Source organism: Onychomys torridus, chromosome 13 (assembly GCF_903995425.1).
Source record: "Onychomys torridus chromosome 13, mOncTor1.1, whole genome shotgun sequence".
In the NCBI taxonomy this organism is placed as follows: domain Eukaryota; kingdom Metazoa; phylum Chordata; class Mammalia; order Rodentia; family Cricetidae; genus Onychomys; species Onychomys torridus.
In genome coordinates this window covers 49,270,393-49,291,912 of record NC_050455.1, presented here as the reverse complement: position 1 = coordinate 49,291,912, position 21,520 = coordinate 49,270,393, and the positions used below count along the sequence as shown (strand labels likewise).

The window sequence follows — 21,520 nt, the reverse complement described above, 5'->3', positions numbered from 1 at the left end:
GTGAACTGTTGGGCAGGGGCCAGGGCCTTTCCAGCTCCCCAGCAGTAAGTAGCTCATGGCTTTTGCTCTTCTGAAATTCTTCTGGATACATGCTCAACCCTGCTCCCCGCAAGGAGCCATGTTTACTCCCGCCCTTATTTCTCCAGACAGCCTCAATGCCCAGAAGAGGTCTGGACATATGGTAGAACCTCCAGCGAACTTGACATTGTGTGAATGAGGAGTAAACAGCTCCATGGAGACAGGGAGAAAGGTGGTAACTCATTTCTGGGCTCTTGCACCTCAGCATGTCAAGGTGTCTCCCCATGTCGATGGGGCAGAGCAATGATGGTTGTGTGGGGGTCACAGGTAAAACTTGTCTCCTGGGGAGATCATGTCAAAAAATGGCAGACTGGGGCCTGGGGCAGCTGAGCAGCATAAAGCACATTCACTTTGCCTCTTTGCATTATGCTCTATTGAATTACCATACCCAGCCAGGATAGGATAATTCTGAATTTCAGAGTGGTGAGGCAATGTGTGAAGGGTCTGTCACACAGTAACATAGCAGTGTTTGAGCTGCAAATTGTTACCCCACGGCCCATGTACCCCCCCTTCAGATGAGAACAGGAGGGAGAGAAACATAGACAGGAGCTCCGAGTTCAGACAGATCAGCTGCAATGCCCAAACCCATCTAGATACGTGTGTGCGTGTGTGTGTGTGTGTGTGTGTGTGTGTGTGTGTGTGTGTGTGTGCGTGCATATGCGTGTGCACATCACACACATACATAGATATCACATACAGGCATCACACATGTACAGAGAGATACCACACATAGACATACATACACACAGATATCACACACATACATAGATATCACATACAGACATCACACGTGTACAGAGAGATACCACACATAGACATACATACACACAGATATCACACACATACATAGATATCACATACAGACATCACACGTGTACAGAGAGATACCACACATAGACATACATACACACAGATATCATACACATACATAGATATCACATACAGACATCACACGTGTACAGAGAGATACCACACATAGACATACATACACAGAGATATCACACACATACATAGATCTCACATACAGACATCACACATGTACAGAGAGATACTACACATAGACATACACACAGATACCACACACACACATACATTCACAGAGACATACCACACACACATACACACACAAAGACAAACACTCAGAGACACATACACAAAGAGAGACACATACAGAAACATATGCACATAGACACTACACAGACACACAGAGACACAGACACACATACAGAGACCATGCACAAACACATTTTACAAACATACATAGATAACACACACACACACACACACACACACACACACACACACACACACACACACATCAGCACATGTATACCACTGTCCTCCCAAGCTGACAGCCTCCTTGAGGACATGGGGTTTCTGTCAGAGCTCACTGAAACCATCCATCAGCAGCAGTGAGGGGTGGAGGACCCAGGTGAGTGGAGCACGGTCCAGCTAGGGGCCTCCTCCAGCTGTGGCCTTTGCCTCTTTGCTACTGGCCAGCCTCTGGCTGCTGTGCCGAGGGGCAGGGCCTCTGGTATAAATAGCAGATGGAGCATCCTCCCTGGGGAGAGTTAACCCTTCCTGCTCTGTGCAGGAGCCTGCTTCCCCTCTGTGGGAGAAGGTATGGCTGTTGGAGCTGGAGCTACCTCAGAGAACTCAGAGGCAGCTCACCTGAAAACAAGCCCTGGGAACCAGCATCTTAGCCTCCCCTCTGTGAGAAGCTGTGAGAACTTCCACTCCTCAGCCCGTCATGGAGGCACTGATGATGATGAGGGAGCGGCTCAGAGAGGGTCTAAGGTCTCACAAAGGTCTCACAGCTATTCCCTGACAGAACAGGACCTAACAGCCCCCCGCTCCTCCCTGACTGGCCCAGATGTGCAAGCCAGATGCACAGGAGGGGGAAGGGGGCATGAGACAATGAAGGTCCTGCCTCCATGGACCAAGCATCTCCAGAAGATTGTTGCTTTCAGTTTAACTCTGGGGCGGGGGCCATGCTCCGGGAAAGGCCAGAGGCCAGCGGAGGAGCCGGACTGGGACACAGATCCAGGCTGACACTGCATGTGGTGGGTCGGGGCGTGGGCCTTGCTGGTCAAGGCCAAGCTTCCCCCCTGGCCTATTTTGATCTTCCGTTTTTCAGCTTCGAGAGCTTTCCTGAAACAGCTTTTCCGAAGGAGGCTGCTGGCAGCAGCGTGGGAGGGAGGAAGGGTCCTTTTTTTTTTTTTCCACCTTCCCCCAAAGCAAGCTGGTCCTGAGCAAGACGCCCCCTTTCCCATCTCTCTCCACAGCCTCCATCTCCAGAGAAGAAAGTGGCTGCTCCCTCCCACCCCACCCCACGCCAGGACCCCCCTCCACTCCCAGGGCTCACCGATATTGGGGTGCTTCAACAAGCGGCAGATGCGGGCCTCACGCTCCAGCTTCTGGTGATCTGAAATACAGATTGCCACATAAATCCCAGGGAAGTTAGACTCCCACCCTGCCTCTGTGGTCCTTCCCTCCCAGGGTGGCCCCAGGCACTGGAAAAGGTGGCCTACACACCAGGGCTTCTGAGTTCCCAGAAAGGGCAAGTGGGTGGTGGTAGGAACCTAGATGAGTCTCTCTCCCTCTCTAGGCTTCAGTACCCAGGACCCTTCAAGGACAGCCTTCTCCGACCCCTTCTTGTACGGCCAGGCCCAATCACCCAGAGGTCTGGAGCCCTGATACAACTCCCTGTAGCTCCTCCAGGCCTGCCCTCAAACCCTAGCTACAGGCAGACGAAGTTCAGAGTTTTCCCTTCCTGGTGCCCAGTTCACTCAGCAGGGACACCATATCACCAGCCATTGCTCGATCCTACCTCCCCTTAATGTCATTGGTTTCTAGAAGCCCACCCTGACTTTAAGCCTATAGGGACCCTCCTCTGGGCTCCAGAGGGAGAGGCAACATCTTCATGTCTACATCCTTGGGCAGAGGGTCTCTGTTGTACCACCTGCATCTACTTGAATGCCTGATACATATTAGTTATTCAAGAAAATCACCAAATGAATGGATGGATGGATAGGTGGGTGGGTGGGTAGATGGATAGATGGATGGGTGGGTGGGTGGGTGGATGGATGGATGGATGGATGGATGGATGGATGGATGGATGGATGGATGGGTGGGTGGGTGGATGGATGGATGGATGGGTAGATGGATGGGTGGGTGGGTGGGTGGGTGGGTGGGTGGGTGGGTGGATGGATGGATGGATGGATGGGTGGGTGGGTGGATGGATGGATGGATGGATGGATGGATGGATGGATGGATGGATGGGTGGGTGGGTGGATGGATGGATGGATGGATGGATGGATGGATGGATGGATGGATAGGTGGGTGGGTGGATGGATGGATGGATGGATGGATGGATGGGTGGATGGATGGATAGGTGGGTGGGTGGGTAGATGGAAGGATGGGTGGGTGGATGGATGAATGAATGACACAAGTTTCCTATGGTAGTTTTCTTCAGAAGAGCTGTACCCAACAGCCCCTCCATTGTATAGGACACTAGAACCAGGAACAGACATCTCCAAAGACTTACAGGGTAGAATTTGGTGTGTCTTTCTCTTGCGGCTGGCCCAGAGCTGCTCACCTGCCTTCCAAGACCTCTTTCCAAAGCCCCCTGTCTCACTAGACACCTACAAGAGCTTGTAGAAGCTCTGCAGACTGTGTGGTTTCTACCTCAGGCACAATTGTAGCCACCACCCCAGTCAGTGCCTGCCATGGTGGTCTGTGGCACTACCATCCCCATTTCACAGATAAGGACACGTGGCCCAAGTCGGTGGCAGTCTTGGGGCTACAGTGGCCCTTGTACATTTTTCAATCCCCTTTGTGCTGTTCTTCCACACTTTAGTAGTTAATGCTTGAGTTAACCATTGAAAGAGAAATTGCTAGCAAATGTGGAACGGAGGTTTAGTAGCTCTTCTCCAAAATGCTTAGAACCTGGGACCAAAAGTGTTCAAGATTTGGGGTTTTGGAATATACATAATGCATATACATAATGAGTTGTCTTAGGAAAGGGATCATAGTCTAACCACAGAGTGTATGTATATGAAACATACATACATATACTGTAAGAGTAATTTGACTTCAGTATATGTGCCAAAGTTGGCACCCAAAGGTAATTTTATATGACATTTTTTCATGGTACTGTGCATAAAACCCAGTTTTTCCTGGTATGGAAAGTTCGACTTACCGGATTACATCCATCCTCAGAGTTTGGATTTTCTAGTTGGAGACTCTCAACCTGTATTTACTTGATGCCAGGCACAGGGCAGAGCATTTGTTCACCTTTCAAGCAATCTTTAGGGCACACTGTCATTTTTCTGGTGTCACAGAGGAAGGGGGAGTTAAGGACCCAGTGTCACTAGAGTTGGTTTTTAAACCCTATGTTGTACTGTTCTCTGGAACCTGACTCAGAACTACCAACTCCACCTGCCTGTGCCCCGACAGGAAGTTGGAGCCCATAGAAGGACAGTCATATTACAGTCTGAGGCTGACCCAGGACTAAAACCTGACCACAGGATGGCCCCTCCAGAGCAGGTGTGGTGAGGGTGGAGAAAGCCCTTTTTTCCTTGGCTCCCTCCACTAGATCAATTGCTGGCTGCCCTCTGCGGACTGCAGAAACCAAGATCAATGCTACAATGTGGCTTTACCATCAGCAAAGCAATTAAGTTCAATTCTGATTTGATAGGCTCAGCTCCCCAGCTGAAAACCTGCTGCAGGCTGCGGGGTCTGGGGATGGGGTGCAAAGCAAGACTAGCTCCACATACCTTCTTCTCCCTCCCTCCCAGCCTCCTTCAACACCTCAGGCACGGAATGCTGATTCCTCAGCAGAGGAGGGGACCCCAGCCAGTCCCCTGCTCCATGCTCAGAAGGAATGGGATCTTCTGGCCCAGGCACTCAGAGAGAGAGGGTACAAGTCTAAATCCGGAATTGTGCCAATTCCTGCACATGAAATGACCCAGGAATGCAGTCCCACTGGCAAAACTATACAGGGGGTGCCGAAAAACACTGGCCACAAACCCATCAACTCTCTCTGGTTACCAAACCTCCTTGCTGGAACTGCCAAACCCTTGTTTTTAAGACTCTGATGCCATGCCGGGTGGTGGTGGTGCACACCTTTAATCCCAGCACTCGGGGAGGCAGAGCCAGGAGGATCTCTGTGAGTTTGAGGCCAGCCTGGGCTACCAAGTGAGTTCCAGCAAAGGTGCAAAGCTACACAGATAAACCTTGTCTCAAAAAACCAAAAAAAAAAAAAAAAAAGACTCTGATGGCCAGCTGCAGGCGCGATACAGCTGCCCTGCCTGTTGACTTTCCCCGTTAGCCACACCCATCTATCTGCTGCGTAGGAACAGAACGTTGTGCAGGATTTCCTAGCCCTGTCTGCAAAGCTTTCATTTGCTAACGCACCAAGATGCTCAGGTGCCAAAGGGCCGTGTTCTCTGGACTGTTCTTGTTCTGCTGGGTATAGGAAGAGAAAGTGAGGCCTGGTGATAAAGGAGTAGTCCTTTCTTCAGCGTCACTGATCAAGGCAGCCAAGCCCTTTCAGAACTTAGAGCTCTGAGGACCTCACTCTAGACTGACCAACTCCCCATCCTAGCTATTTGTTTCTGATGGTCAAGAGCTTTTTGGGGGGGTATAAATAAGACCCTGCTGTTCCTGGATGTCCAACAGACTCCCCAACATGCTTGTGATCCAACCCAAGGTCCTATCATCTCAGCCACGAAGCCCAGTCACACTGACCTCTTTCTAGTCTGGCATACACCATGCTTCATTTTGTTTTGTTTTGTTTGTTTTGTTGGTTTTCATGACATAGTTTCTCTATGTAACAGCCCTAGCTGTCCTAGAACTCCCTCTGTAGCCCAGGCTGGCCTCGAACTCACAGAGATCCACCTGCCTCTGCCTCCCAAGTGCTGGGATTAAAGACTTGCGCCACCACCACCCGGCTCTACCATGTTTCTTAGGACCTTTGACTTGCTGTGCTCCCATCCTAGAATACCCTCCCTGGGCTTTCCTCCTCCCCAGACAGATCCCAGCACAAAGTCGCTTCCTCCGAGAGCCTCCCCAGCTGCCGTTTCTAAGAGTCCCTCTGCCTGTCACTTCTCCATCACCAGGTCTGACCTTTCTTTTAGACAGAGTCTCTCTATGCTATAGCCCTGGCTGTCCTAGAACTCACTATATAGACCAGGCTGGTCTTGAACGTGTGCCACCATACCCATGTGGTTTTCTTGGTAACACTCCTCAGTTCTTCACTCTACCTACTTTATAGGTGTGTTTCATGTCTCATTCCCAAGAAGACAGGCCCAGTGGGAACACAGCCTTGTCCACTGGTTACTGCCAAGTTCCAGGGGCCTAGCATGGAGCTTCTGAGAGGCTTGTCCAAACTCCTAGCATAGGCAAGCGGCGGAGATGCTTGTCAGTTCCTGCTAATAACTACACTGATCATCAATTAGCGCATGACTCAGTCCCAGCCCACACTGATGAGACATCCAAGGAACACACCCTGCCGGGTACCTGAGAACATGGCCTCTAATACCCACGATGACACCTTTGGGGACCTTCATCCCACCTTGGTTGGGTCATCCTCAGGGTATTGAGGCCCAATTGGAGACAGACTAGTCCCAGGAGCCAGACATTCCCAGTAAGACTAGGTAGGGCCAGACCCATCCAAGCGCACAGAATACGGGGCTTTGCCTTAGAGAGGCTGGGCTACTGCCAACAGGTGAACACAGGTTTGTGGCAGGAAAGATGAAGAATGGGGGAGGGTGCTGGGAGCAGAAAAGGCCCCTCCCCATCCTGAGATATGAGAGAAATCATCAGAAGAGCAGGGGTGCCAGGAGAGAGAGTGTGGGGGTAAGACAGACTCCAAGCCTCCAGAGGGCTCTGTAGTAGGCGTCTCAATGAAGCCCAGAGATGGCTCATGAGCCTGTGCCATGAGTCTGAGCCCAGAGCCTGAGAAGACCACCCCCTGACCACTGCACCAACCACATCTTTGTACCCAGAGTCCCTAGGAGGTCCATAGAGCACCTGGTAGGCTCTAACTCATCTACTATGCCAGGATGTTTGCTGTCCAAGAGTCTCACTGAGACAATTCAAGCCCAGGGTGAAGCTCAGACTCAGGGTGAAGCGATTTGTTTTTAAGACTGGCGTTGGGGACTAGCGGGGATGTGAACAGGCAACATTTTTATGTTTCATTTTATTTGCTTGTGGTTCCTTTGAATGACACTACGAAGGTTTTGTTCCTAAGAACTAATTTTAAAAGACATATAAAAATATCTCCCAGAGTTGGGAACTACTTGCTAGAGGAGGCCATGTGGGGTGTGCTAGGGGAAAGCAGAGCTTGCTGGGAGGAGCAGATAGAAGCCCTGGGTGGGTCCAGCTCCCCGCTGAGAGCAGCAGGAAGTCATCCCAAAGAGTCAGCAGGAGACGTTTAGAGAATAGTGTCATCTGTGACAGCTTTAGAGCCCCCTGTGGAGGCGTGACACACAGAGACCTGCTGAAGGAGTCTGCTCCCCTCCCTGCTTGGCGAGAGGCCTGGCAGGAGGCAGCAGGCTCTGAGAGAGTTACCTCATACCACTCCCTGCTTAGCCTCCTAGGCAGGGTTACTTCCCTCCTGCTAGGAGGTCAAGGTCTCCACAGACAGCCAGAAAGAGAAGGCCTAGGTAGTAGCTGCTGACACAAACAGGGATGCTTAGTCACTACCTTCCCAAACAGGAATGATGGCCTCTAGTTCTCTATGCATGTCCCCTGAGACGGTGGGTGGTGAACCGATCCAAGAACCGGCAGCATCCAACGTGATGCTCCCTTCTCTTCTTCCTTCCTGGTGCTCCTCTTGAGGACAAAACTTGACCTGGTAGTACTCTAAGCCAGGGTTCTCAACCTGGGGGTTGCCACCCTTCTGGGGTTAGAATGACCCTTTCATGAGGGTTGCCCATGACTACCAGAAAACATAGGTGTTTACATCGTGGTTCATAACAGTAGCGAAATTACAGTGACGAAGTAGCAATGCAATTAGCTATGGATGGGGGTCACCACAATGTGAGGAGTGGTATTAAAGGGTCTCAGCAGCAGGAAGGTTGAGAACCACTGCTCTGTCTCTATCTCCAGGATACTGAGGTACAACTAGGCACACAGCAACAGAAGGCTGCTCCGGGCCTGCCGACGGGAGGCAGCACTCTAGATGGACTTCCTGCCCACCTGCTCCTTGCCTCTGGCTCCGACTCCAGACCTTCCACCGGCCTGGCCTTTTTACACTAGGCATGCCAGCTGGGGACCCTCAGAGCCTCTCCTCCTTGCAGGATGCAGAGAAGTAAGTAAATAGAGAGTTGTGGGCCAGACAGCAGAGCTGGAGACAAAAGGTAGCAACCACAGGCCAGTCCAGGGCTTGCTGGGAGGTCCACAGAGAACAGCTCACAGAACCTTCCTAAGCCATGCACCTGCTGGGCCCTCATCCAGACTCAGCTGCAGTCTATCAAACACGTAGATGCTTTGCCTCTCTCCGGTGATTCTGCACCCATCTTACCCAACAGAATTCTCCTCACACCAGTCTTTAAGGCATCTATTTGGGGGTGGATGTTGGCTTGCTGTCACCCACTACTGTTCTAAACACACAGGAATGACCAGGAGTCTTCCGGGCAGAGTTCTCAAACTCCAGTGCCCCTGGGCATCTTATTAAGATTCAAGTTTGACTGTTTTGGGCCTGAATGGGGGCCATTTCCCAGGGAAGCCTGCTGCGGCGACTGGCCGGGATCATTTTAAGGTTGGGGGGCGGGATAAAGTCCCTAAAGCTTCTGAAGCTAGAATTAGCTGGATGTCCTTTTGAAAAGCAAGCCACACCTCAGAGCACCTATTCAAAAATCAGTGTGGTGGAAGCAGAGCCACATCAGAGCACAGAGGCCTGGCGAGGGTGCTGTCCTGGGTGCTGAGCACAGAGCAGTGGCTGAGTCCTGGCCACTCTGTTGGGACTCACAGTCACCACGAGCCAGGGATTGAACAAGGAGCCAAAGTGGTGAACAGAATGAGGTGAGCCAGGGGAAGGCTCCATGGAAATAAGAAATAGATGCAAGAGAAAAAAATGGAGACCGAGGAGAAGGCAAGGAAACCGCTCCTAGGACGTGACCCTGAGCCCATAAAAGGAGCTAAGCTAAACACTCTGGCAGAGATACGGCAAAGGCAAAGGCTGGGAGATAAGCCATAGCAGAGGAGAAGGGGGAGGGAGTACCCCCGAGGGCTTGACCTGCCTGGGAGACACTGTAACCTCTAGTCTGGATTCCCTGAAGGAAGAGGCTCCTAGCCTGTCAGCAGTGTCTCCCAGAGGTCAAGCTTGGAATTCGGGTCTAGGGCAAGGACGATGGCAGAGTAGAGAAGCTGGCAGTGGGCAGGCAGCACAGAACCTACCTCTGGCCGAGAGCTTCTTGGTATTGATAATCTTGGCAGCATACTCCTGGCCAGCCAGCACCTTCACACACCTGCGCACCACGGAGAAAGCTCCCCTGGAGGACAGAGAACAACATCATACAGTGAGGAGCCTGAGAGCTGTATCCCCAGGCTACTGATAGCTCCCGGACCTAACTGATACTCCTGGACCTATATGGTACTCCTGTGCCTTTATGGTACAGCCAGACCATACAGGAAGGGACCCACCTATGTCACAAGAGCTGGGGGGCCTGGCTTAAGGCAGCACTGGTCAGGAATATTCAGAGAGGGGCCCAGATCCTTGGCCTCATGCAAGATGAGCCTTCTGGGTCTATAAAAGTTAGGTCACCAAGTTATAAAACGTTAGAAGCCTGGAGTGAGAACCACAGAATCTAGGTCTCTGAGAATCTTCAGAGCTTTGTTCTTTGAACAAGTAATACATCACATACATAGCTCTGAGTTCAAAGGAAGTAAATATGTAGACCCTGAAATGCCCAGCCTCCACTCCCAGGCCCCAGCCTGCACAGGCTCCTCTCCACCATGGCCTCTGTTGCTGGGGCCTGGAGTCCCTCCTTGCAGATCCTTCCTCACACACAGCACCAGGTAGGTATACCATACTGGTTTCTTCTTTCTGCAGTTACCTTTGGTTTTCCTTTGAGATAGGTTCTGACCAGAACTCAGATCTACCTTCCTCTGCACCCCAAGTGCTGGGATTAAAGTCATGTGTCACCACAGTCAATGCAGTTAATGTATTTTGAAGGCCCTCTTTCATAAACGGCTCTTCATTACATAATACATAATTATATGACTGTCCTATAGCCTAGTGGCTTGGCCAGTTTCCTCACCGAAGTCCCCTATTGAAAGGCAGCCAGGTTGGGTTCAGTCTCTAGCTATTAGAAACAATACTCCAATGACCCTGTATGTGTGCATTAGAATTGAGTTAATCCTAGCACCCTGGAGACAGAAGCAAGCAGGTCTCCATCTCTCTCTCTCTCTCTCTCTCTCTCTCTCTCTCTCTCTCTCTCTCTCTCTCTCTCTCTCTCTTGTTTAAGGCCAGCCTGATATACCTAGTGTATTCCAGGACAGCCAGGGCTACATAGAGAGACTTTGTGTCAAAAAACAAAAACAAAACAAAACAAACAAAAAAACAAAAAAACAACAACCAAAAAACATTGCCTTTCCTGTGCATGCCTGAGTCTATGGGATAAGCCCTATGTACTGGTGCTTTTTGGTTGGAGGTGGGCAGGTGGTATTTGACAATTTTGATTGATAATGAAGCTGTATGAACTTATTTTCCCAATAGTATGTGTTATGGGTTGAATCTGAAATGTTCCCACAGACCAGTGTCTTGATTCCTGTTTCCCAGCTGCTGGCACTGTTTGGGGAGGCTGTGGAACTGTTGGGAAGTTAGGTATGGTTAGCAGAAGCAGGTCTCTAGGGCCCAGTCTTTGGAGGGTCCACCTAGCTTTGGATGCAGCCTTGTTCCTCTTCTTCCTCTCCTTCTTCCTCTTCCTCCTCTTCTTCTTCCTCTCTCCTCCTTCCTCCTCTTCTTCCTCTTCCTTTTTCTTTTTTTTTTTTTTCTTTTTCTTTTTGGATTTTTGAGACAGGGTTTCTTTTTATAACAGGCTGTCCTGGAACTTGGTCACTCTGAAGATCAGACTGGCCTTGAACTCACAGAGATCCATCAGCCTCTGCTTCCCTAGTGCTGGGATCAAAGGTATGTTCCACCCATCCTGGCTGTTCTCTGCTTCTTGATCTGTCATGATATGAACAGACTATCATGTGCTGCTACTTTCACGAACTAAGCCACTCTACTTTGTCAAAGCATGGAAACCCTCTGAAACCGAGAGCCAAGGTGAATCTTTCTCTCTGAAGTTGCTTCTGTCAGGTAATTTTGCCATAGACATACAAAAAAATCACCAATATAGTATATATACGTGTGTGTGTGTATGTGTGTGTGTGTGTGTAGGGACCAATTTTCTCTGCCTTTGTTACGGTGTGTTACCAAACATTTTTTGTATTTGCTGGTAAAGAGGGGTAGGAAATGCCAATTTGGTACAGATTCAGTTTTTTACGTATGTGTGTGCTACGTGCACATGAGTGTGCTGAGCCATGTGCTCATGCAAGCACTATGGAGGCCGGAGCAGGACGTCAGGTGACTTCTACCACTCTTTGCCTTATCGCCTTGAGATACGGTCTTTCACTGACCTGGGAAGTGGCTACGCTGGCTGTCCATCAAATTCTCAGGATCCTCCTGCTTCTGTGCCCCCAGTGCTGGGACTAAAGGCACGTGCATCAGTGTTTGGCTCCTTGTTTCAAAAGAGTTTGAGCAGAGAACCAAAGGACACTAGTTTGAGGGCTGGATCTGGGCTTGAGCTGCCGTTTTTCCTGGCACTTCGTGAAGGCCATCTTGTCAACCTCTCACACCACAGAAGAGACGTGTAAGGGGTGTCACCATCATCACGGTCCTCACACTAGTGACCAGAAGAGAGAGCCTAGGAAGACTTCTTAGATGCAAGTGTGCCACTATCCTATGAATCATCCAGACACAGTGCAAAACCATAGTTCAGAGGCCTCGTGTGTGGAGTAGAGATCAAGATGCTGAGCTCCGGTGCTCAGCTCCATGTAGGTTGCTCAAGTTCACACTACAGATTACAAGCAGAGCTGCACCCAGGCCCCAAACATTTGCACTTCTGGGTTTTTAACGCCTACACCAAGTACCCTTCAAACTTCCTATTGACCATGCTCAGCTCCCAATAGCTTCCAAACTTCCACCCCCACACCTAAGATGATGAGCATGCCCAAGCCACAAGATGATTAGATGATTCCTGTGAACCCTATTATCTGGAAAGCTGGGTCATAATCTCTTTTCTTGCCATTAACATGTGAAGCAGGAGCAATTGCTAGTGGACCCCAAGGAAGCCTTCAGTCCGGCATAGACCCCAGATGAGCACACTCTAGCCAGCTCAACACAGGGCAGTGAAAAGTAAGTGGGTGGGAAGTGGCAGAGAAGGACAAGGAAGAAAGGAATGGCCAGAATCACATGTATACTGAAGGCCTCACACAGTAATAGGTCTTCCCTGGGATGCCGAGCTCCACCTGCTCTTGACCAGTAAGAAAGCAGAGAGACCCCAGTCACTTCCTTGAGACACTGCCTCTACTACAGGACCTCCACTGTACTCCATGAAGGCCCCATGTAGGAAAAAGTTACCTACTATTAGCTATCCCCCACAATACTGGCCACCAAATAAGGGTGGCTTCTTTTATGCCAACCTATCCTTGTGCTGTCTGTACCCTCGCTGAGTGTCTGACAAGCCAGTTATGATGCCATCTAGAGTTAGGGCAGAGCTACAGGTTAAAGGCTCCACTCTGCAACACCATGCCCTTCTTTCAGATACCAGCTGTAGGAAGTGGTTCCCCAGGCTGCCCACATTCCTGTACAACTTTGCTAACAATTGGAAGTTCTTACTGCTGTTCTCAAATTGGAGGATTTTCTATGATAGCTCAGAAAACTCAGGAAAACACATTTGCTAGTTTGTTATACAATATCAGACATGGTGAAGAATACAGATGAGCAGCTGGATAGAGGAACAGAGGCCAAAGCCTGGGAGATTTGAGTACAGCTCTCCACCCCCTGGAGCTGAGACGTGACACGCTCCTGCCACTTGGATGTGTTCCCTGTCCTAGATATGACCTTACCCCTGCCCGTAGGGTCTTTGTGGAGACTTCATCATGTAACTGTGACCAGTCACTAACTTGATTTCCAGCTCTCTCGTCTCCCTGGAGAGTGAAGAACGAGGCTGAAGGTTCCCAGCGTCCAATCAGCGCTTGATTTTTTTCTGATGGCCATCTCCATACAGAAATCCACAATGAGTCACCCCATAAGGGCCAAAGATGTTTCTAGGCCCTGGAAATCCCAGGGGAATTAAGAGTTTTTGTGTCGGGAACTGGGATTGGAGATCAAATATGAGAACAACAACAAAAAAATTCTCCGGTCACCCCAATTACTCAGGAAATTGCAAGAGTTTTAGGAGCCTTGCACCAAAAGCCAGATAAGAAGACTGAAAATGTATCATATTCTATCAGTTTTATGATCCCACCCCACCCATGTCCTGGCCCTTGTGGGGGCTGCTTACCCACTTTCTTGTCTCCCCCACCCAACTAGTGAGTTCCTATGTCTAGCACTTGGTACCTAGCACTTAGTACCCAACACTCAGCATCTGGAACCTAGCATCTAGCGCTTGGAACCCAGTGTCAAGTACCACTAACTAGCACCTCCATAAACAGAACTTGCGAGATCAGACAGTGATTTTAAACAACAGGGAAGGGGGCAGAAATGAGGCAGGAAGGAGGGTTTCAGACTGGGGACAGAAATAGGCATTTGAAGACAAGGAGACAACTGATATTTCAGAGGCATCCATCTTTCCTAGGTAGGGGAATGGGCCTGAAAGCCATTACTAGGTTCCTGCCCAGCTATAGACCTCGATTTCCATGAGGCCTTAAAGGGAAGCGTTTCAGTGGCCTCATCTGGGAAGGAGCAGCCTAGAGACGGTAGGGCCTAGCCTTGTTCACCGGTACCAGGCCCATGGGGGGTTCACAGCTAGACCTTCTTAGTGTGAGTCGGGTGGATGCAATCAATATTGCAACATTCACACGGGGGGGGGGGGGAGGGAGAGGGGGGGGAGAGAGATTAACTCTCTCCTCTGCAGGCAGTTATTTCCTATCCTATTTCATAGCTCACCTCCTGGAATCAGCATTGATGGAGCCACTGAATGGACTCTATATGAAGCTTCACAGAACCCAAGGAGCAGGGGCCTAGGAGCCACCTCTACTGAACCAGACAAGCCTCTCTCATTGAACAGGAACAGCACAGCTTTCCTGTGAACTAGGGGTTGCTACTCAGGGACACTGAGCCCCCGAAGGACATCCTGAGCACATTGCCCATGGGCAGAGATGCACAGCCTTCCTCAGGTACTCAGAGGAGGCACTTCCTGAGTCAGGACCCAGCTCCTGACCCCAGGGTACAGATACTCTCAAGCCCAGGTACTGCTAGAGTCCTTTTGATCCCACAGCCACCTGAAGAAATCAGAGCCCCACTTCACAGATCCAGAAACTGCAGCCCCAAATGAGAAGGAATATTTCTAGGGAGGCAGTGAAGAGAACTCAGGGCACTTCAGCCTTTCCTCCTGGTTCCATTAAAGGCAGGGGAGTGGAGTCTTCAAGAGCTGGGCCTCTAACACACAAAGGTTCCCTCCACGCTGTCCCCTCCTGACCGTGTGACTCTGAACTTAGCCTCTGATTCTCTTTCTCCCCTAAAGAGAGCAGTGGCAGCCTCACTCTGGGTGCTCTGGTAGACTTGGCGAGGTGGTCACTTCAGAACACGTAGCCCAGGACTAGGACCACAGAGCACAGAGCACAGTAGAGAATGAATGGGGTTCCATCCGCACAGAGGAAGGCTCCCTTCCTGTCATGGTGGGGGATCAGACAGACTAGAGAGAGTCAGGGAGCCAACCCGAGAGTGAGGGAGGCAGCCAGGCTGCAGCTCTCTCTGCGGCTGCGGCTGCTCTCATCTTTGGTTTAGAAAAAGCACGTTTGTTCATTCTCGACCTGCGTGAGAAGCGACCACAGCCTGGAAGCCTTGGCCGGTGGAGGAGCCAACCCACCCACCCCTCCCAGGCAGGGCTCTGAGCTGAGCGGAGGCCAGCAGGTGAGTAGGCAGGCCAAGGCCTAGCAATGGGAAGACAGGCAGAAGGGGGGCATCAAGAGGGCCAAGATGGAGAAGGTAGAGGGAAGAAGTGACCCCAGAGGAGGAAGAGAGGATGGGATGCTGGAGTGGGGTGGCGGGGAGGACTTGAGAATACCTGTGAAAGTGTTTCTGATTGGGGGGAGGGTGTTTCCTTAGCCCAAGGACAAGACTGTTCTGGGTGTGTGTTGGGAGGGTATATGAGGGGGGGAGTGTAGACTGTGCTCCTGGGTGCAAAGGGGGGAAAGTGGAACATTGCTCCCAGGTACAAAGGGACAGATGCTAATAATCACCTGGCTCCAGCTGGGTCTGTGATACCATGAGGTCCGGGGTATGAGACAGCACAGGTGTGTCACCCTCAGAATTGCCCCATGTAATCAAGAGATGAAGTGAGGGAGAGATATATGTATGAGACCAAGAGAACAGGCATCAGAGAGGGGGGACTTTCAGATCTCAGCCACTCTGGGAGAACTTAGGCAGGGGTGGGCCCCATGGGCTTCAGCTTCTTCACTGGCAACGTGAGCCTGAGGAAAGATTGAGGCTGGATGGTACAGAGGCCTGTCTGACTTCAGTACTGCAGCCTAGTCAATGGTTCCTGCCTAGCCTGTTGGCAAACGAAGTCCTAAGTAAGAGCGGTCCAACCCCAGTTCAAATTACCACCGTTGTTCAGCCCCTTACTAACAAGTGATGTCATCTTGGTCTGTCTGCCTCCTCCCCCAGAAACTGTGGACAATAGAGTCCCCACCCTGAGCAGTTGCTTCAAGGATTCAATTCGATAATGAGGCAGACAATGTGTTCAGCGGAGTCCCTGGAGTATAGTAAATGCTCAAGAAAGGATGCCTTGTATGGGCATCATTACATTCAAGAGGATAAAAACAGCCTGGTCGGGGAAACAAAATGGACCCTGTCAGCTGAGCTTAAGGAAAGGGGGGGGTGCTGGCAAAGGGGGAAGGGTCCTCTCCCTAGAGCTAAGGAGTCTCTCCTGAGTGTATGCACCAGGAGTGGATGTGAGCAGGCAAGGAGGCCCCACCCAGCACCATGCAGACAGCATGAGGACTGAGCAAAGTGGGTCTACCCACTGAGAATGTGGGAACGTGCTAATGGGCTGTGAAGAGCCACTAGCACTGGGAAATTGTTTTCTGGCTGACTAGCAGGGCTGGTGCCCTGGTGTCCTGGGTGTGGCTGGCTGCCAGCTACAGGTGCCCATAATCATCTCTGGCCTGGAACCCCTTGAAGGGTTGCCATGGCAGCCGGGGCAGCACCAAGGGCACTAGATGGGAAATGAGAAGTCCAGAATCCTCGCCCAGCTTGGTTACAAGCTGACTTATCCTGGTGGGCCTCCGTTTCCCTAGGTGAAAGAGAGGTATGACGAATCCTAACCCTACTTCCTCCTGGACACCCTGAGACAGGTCATGTCGCCTTCCAGAGCTTTTCAGGGTCTCAGCAGAGAGGAGCATTTCTGCGTGGGGACTTTCTGGGTAAGAACTACTCACGGACTTGCCCTGCACCCTGCACCCTGCACCCTTGGAGTCTGCTTCTCCGGGTGTCCTTACAGTCCTCAGGACTTCCCTCCATTGACTGCTTTCATAAATACCCCTCCCCCGACAAAGTAAAACAACCGTCCTCACAACTCAGCAGCCTGGTTGCCTGATTCCCCCTTCCTTCATGCTGCCAAACTTCCAGAACAAATGTCCGACATCCGCTGCCTCGTCTTCCCACCTCCTACACTCCGGGAACCCACCGCAATCTGGTCACCGCCCCCAAGGCTCCATAGAAGAAATGCGTATGCCAGGCTCGCCCACCCAGTGCCTCCCCTTCCCCCAGCCCTGGCAGCACCCCCTAGGCCTACTCTGCCTCACCCACCACACCCTATGGGAACTTGATACCCTGAACACGCACAGCTTTGTGGTTCATCCTCAACTGCAACACTCTTTCTGCCCATTGCCTGCCAAGGGCCACTCCCTGTTCCTTTGCATCTGTCCTCTTATTACTTCCTCTCCGGCCCTGCAGGGCTATTAGCTGGGCCGCCAGGAAGGCTCTAGGCTTTGATGAGCCCATTTACAATGTCATTAAAATGATTCTGTGTCTGTGATGCTCTAGGCCGAGACTGCCTTCTTCAACTTCGCAGAGGAGCCTGTGACTCCTGCAGAGGGTTGGATCCACTCTAGCCATCACCTCGAGATCTGTACACATGCTGCTTTTAGAATCCTAGTCCCATCCTTTGAGCTCCTCATTCTCCAGCTTGGATGCTAGCTACATGGCAGGTGTCTTCCAACTGGTCGCTCCCCCAAACCTCCCTCTGTTAAGATCTTCGAACCTTCTGCCTCTCTGGGTCAAGCTGAGGTGATCTCAGAAGGATCCTGATCCGATACAGATGGACCTGCTGTCTGGGTTAGGATTTGAACCTGGTCCTATTGTTCTCCTAGGCAATCTGATCTGACTGCCCAGGACATGGAGCTCAGAGCAGGTGTGGTTAAAACATCATCTCCAGGATGGCAAAGAGCTAAGGTCGGTCACCTGAGCGGTGTCACCTGTTAGACCACAGTGTGGGACCCACGTGGCTATAGGGGAGCTGGCATGCCCAGTATATCTTACTACAAAGGTCAATAGGCAAAGAAACTGAGGCCAGCCAGGAGGTGGTGGCCTATGCCTTTAATCCCAGCACTCGGGAGGCAGAGGCAGGCGGATCTCTGTGAGTTTGAGCCAGGCTAGTCTACAAAGCGAGTTCCAGGACAGGCTCCAAAGCTACACAGAGAAATCCTGTCTCAAAAAACAAAAACAAAACAAAATTAAAAAACAAAAACAAAAAAGAAAGAAAGAAAGAAACTGAAGTAAGGAAAACTTGGACCAGGCCTCTAGCTCTGCCCATTGGTTTTCAATACTCCACACGGGTTGGGGTGGGAGAGAGCGCCGGCTTTAGATCCACAGCTGTGCTTTTATTCTGTGAGAAATGGGCAGGATTCCATGTGTGAGAAAAAGAGAGCAGTGTGCATGGAGGGTGGCCGTGGCTTAGACAAGCATCCCTCAGCTCTCAAGATCATTAGAAAGCTGTGGCCAGCAGAGTCGGTTTGGGAGCAACAGGGAAATCTTACATGAGGTGTTTTCACAGCCCTCAGCCCTGTGTCATCTTAAGTAGATCCTGCCTGTCGGTGACACTGAGGATGGATGAAGTGATGCCACGGCCCTCTTCTTCTTTTCGTTCTTTGTGGGCGACGCTGTCCTTTCTTTCCTTTTTCTTTTTTTCCCCCAGAGCTGAAGATCGAACCCAGGGCCTTGTGCTTGCTAGGCAAGTGCTCTACCACTGAGCTAAATCCCCAACAGTCCTTTCTTAACAATAGGCGACAAAACTGAACTATGCCAATTCCAGATGAGAGGCAAACTGCTGAGAAGAGATAGGGCTGGGCCCATGATGCCCTTGGCTTCATGTGCCCTCGCTTCCTGTCTCCACGGCACCTCTGTGAACAGATGGCCACATGCCACAGCACCATACAACCAGAACATCCCAGGACCTGCTACTGAAACCTCGCCTCCCGCCTCCTGTCCCTGGCGGCGGTGCACCGCCCACTCTCCCAGGCTCCAGAAGATGCTGTGGGGGCGAACTGTCCTGCACCCCCCAGCTCCAACGCCAACCCAGCAGAAGTCTCTTGGAGGACACAGAAGGCCTCAGAACCGGAAGATTCTGTTTGTTGAAGGGAACATTGAATCAACAGAAGTTCCAACATATTCCCTGTTTTGGTTGCACATGCCATTTCTTGAATGGGTTACAAAAAGGAAGAATAGAAAATATGTGTGTGTGTGTGTGTGTGTGTGTGTGTGTGTGTGTGTGTGTGTGTGTGTGTATTCAGTGCCTAGGGGCCAAGCCAGAATTGGACAAAGCAGGGGAAAGGCAAACAGCCATCCTTGTCCATGACCTCTTCTGACTTGGCCTTCCCTTGCCATGGTGTACACCTCCAGAGACTTGCTCCAGGGTCAGAGAGGCTCTGGGGCCAGAGAGCCATGCCCTGGATTAAGAAGTGGCTGGAAGGCCCAGTTCTGTGAGTCACTGACCTTCTAGACCATAGTTCCTATCCGCAGAGCAACAGCACCAGGCCCTGGGTTATTCTCAACAAAATGGAGAGTATCCCAGGCCCACCCCCGTGGTCCCCCAGATCATTCTTACAAGCATGTTCCTATGTGAGGGCAGGGGTGCTCCTTAGGAATGTGCCAGCGAGGCCAAGGGCTGTGAACAGGGGCTTGCCTATCTGCCTTAGTGTCATCTCCAGAGACTGTTGGCACCAGGTGCAGTTCTGATCCTTAGAAAGTTCTCTCTGGTGTTAAGATCAAATCTGCCTGTCTTTCTCTGCACATTCTGACACTGTCCTCTGTGACCTGTTAGTCTTTCGGCAGCTGGGAAGAGAGGCTGAGTCCTAAAGAGGGCTCTGTGACTTGTTCAAGTTCCCCACAACTCAGTACTTGACTTGGCTTCCAGACTCCCCCACCCTGCCAGCCTCCCCCTCTATGGACACAGGTCCTTGTAAGACCTCGCATCTGGAAGTTGGGGAATGGGCTCTGCAGACCAGAGAAGAGTGGGACCCCATGTGCCCCTGAGGAGGATGTGTACCAATGACACTCCTCACAGACTTCGCCTGAGCTGCACTGTGATTGGGAGCATATTCATGCCCTCTTCCTTCTGAAGAGTTTTCACTGAGCCTCCAGCCTCCAGTGCCACTTCCTCAGGGCATCCTCTCCAGTACCTCTGCCCCTCACAGGCAGAGTCTCAAGTCTCGTAGGCCCTGTTTGTGCTCCTAGCCCTTATTCAGCTGCATTTTAAGGACTGGAGGTTGGGGTAGCCATCCACTTCTTTTGTTGTTGTTGTTGTTTGGTATTTCAAGACAAGGTGTCACTGTGTAGCCTTGGCTGATCTGGAACTCATTATGTAGGTCAACTTGGCTCGAACTCATAGAGATCCACCTGTCTCTGTCTTCCGAGTGCTGGGATTACCGCCATGTGCCACCACAGCCAGCCCCTGTCTAATCAGCCCAGAAGAGATTTAGCTTTGGCTTTGTGCCAGACTGTGCACCCCATGAGGGCAGAGACCACGTGAGCCCTGCATGTTGACACATGATGAGCACAACCCAAGTTGGGGTGGGGGGAAGAAACAGACATGTGGAAATGGCCACAAGAATGACAGATAAATTCCTCCTTTATAGGACCCCAAGGTATCAAGGCCCTCTATATTCTATGGCTCCATAAGTACTGGGGGCCTTATAGCACCACCTGATACTATGTGCAGCCGTGTACCCCAAGGGTCCAGCGTGCCAGGGCTGGGGCTCAGCAGGGTGGGTGGCACTTGGCTTGCCTGAAGTGCGCTTTTCCTAACAGTTCATGGAAATTATCATGAAATAGCAGGCCTTGGGCAGTGTGCATCCAGGGACACTGTGAGCTAGGGCAGAAGGTTTGTCCAGAGACAGGAAGTGGGAGAGAAAAAAACAGACCAGAGAAACGAAAAGAGATATGTGGTGAGACAGAGTCTAGGAGCCCATCTGGTGCCATCTTGCTGTTCCTGCCCTGGAAGGTGAATGCATGCTATATGTTCTGTGCCAGCGGAAGCACATACATGCGAGAGTGTGTGTGCGCGCACATGCGTGTGTGCACGCACTCACGTGCATTAGCCCAGAGGGCTGCCCTCACACCACACAGACAGAGGGCTGCAGCTCCAGGCTGCAGGAGCTGCTGACAGCAGTGTCGCTGTGCTTTGGAGGGAGGCAGGAGGGAGGGAGGAGGCTTGGAGAGTGTCAGTGTGTCTCAGCCTGTGTGGGGGCGCCTGTGTGGGGGTGGAGGGCTGCGGCATGCACCAGAACATGTGCCTGCTTGCTGCTCTGATGTTGCCGAGAAGCCGGGGAAGGCTGTCCCTTCTCCTGCCCTCACACCTCTCTCTCCCTGTTGTCCCGGACTTGTCTCCCCGTCTCCCATCCTTTGGCCTCCAGCCCCACTCACTGCAGCCTCAGACAGATCACCACCCTCTAGGAGGTGTCTCCATCTCTGCCGTGCATGGACAGTCTCCACAGCCCACCCAGTGTGGGAGCACAGGATCCGAGGGAGGCCACAGAGGGCATTTCAGACATCTCCAGAGATAGGACCCCCATTTTACTGACGGTAAAGTTAAAGCGCGCAAAGAACAAGTGATTCACCCAAGGTAGACCAGTAAACTCAAGGCCGAATTGCGGCCAGAAAATGAACACCAGCTCATCATTATCCCCCTCACTGCCCCCTGCCACCACCACCAAGACCACACTG

At 51.4% G+C, this 21,520-nt stretch overlaps 1 protein-coding gene across 3 annotated transcripts in view; it reads right to left on the bottom strand.

The window, feature by feature from the left end:
- Positions 1-21,520, bottom strand: part of Camk2a (calcium/calmodulin dependent protein kinase II alpha) — a 62,965-nt gene that overhangs the window by 36,980 nt on the left and 4,465 nt on the right. For all 3 annotated transcript variants that reach the window (XM_036204576.1, XM_036204578.1, XM_036204577.1), the window contains exons 2-3: positions 9,484-9,578; positions 2,444-2,503 (exon numbers count right to left, since the gene is read on the bottom strand). In XM_036204576.1, coding sequence (XP_036060469.1) covers positions 2,444-2,503; positions 9,484-9,578 — 155 coding nt within the window. The remainder of the gene's footprint in view (positions 1-2,443; positions 2,504-9,483; positions 9,579-21,520) is intronic.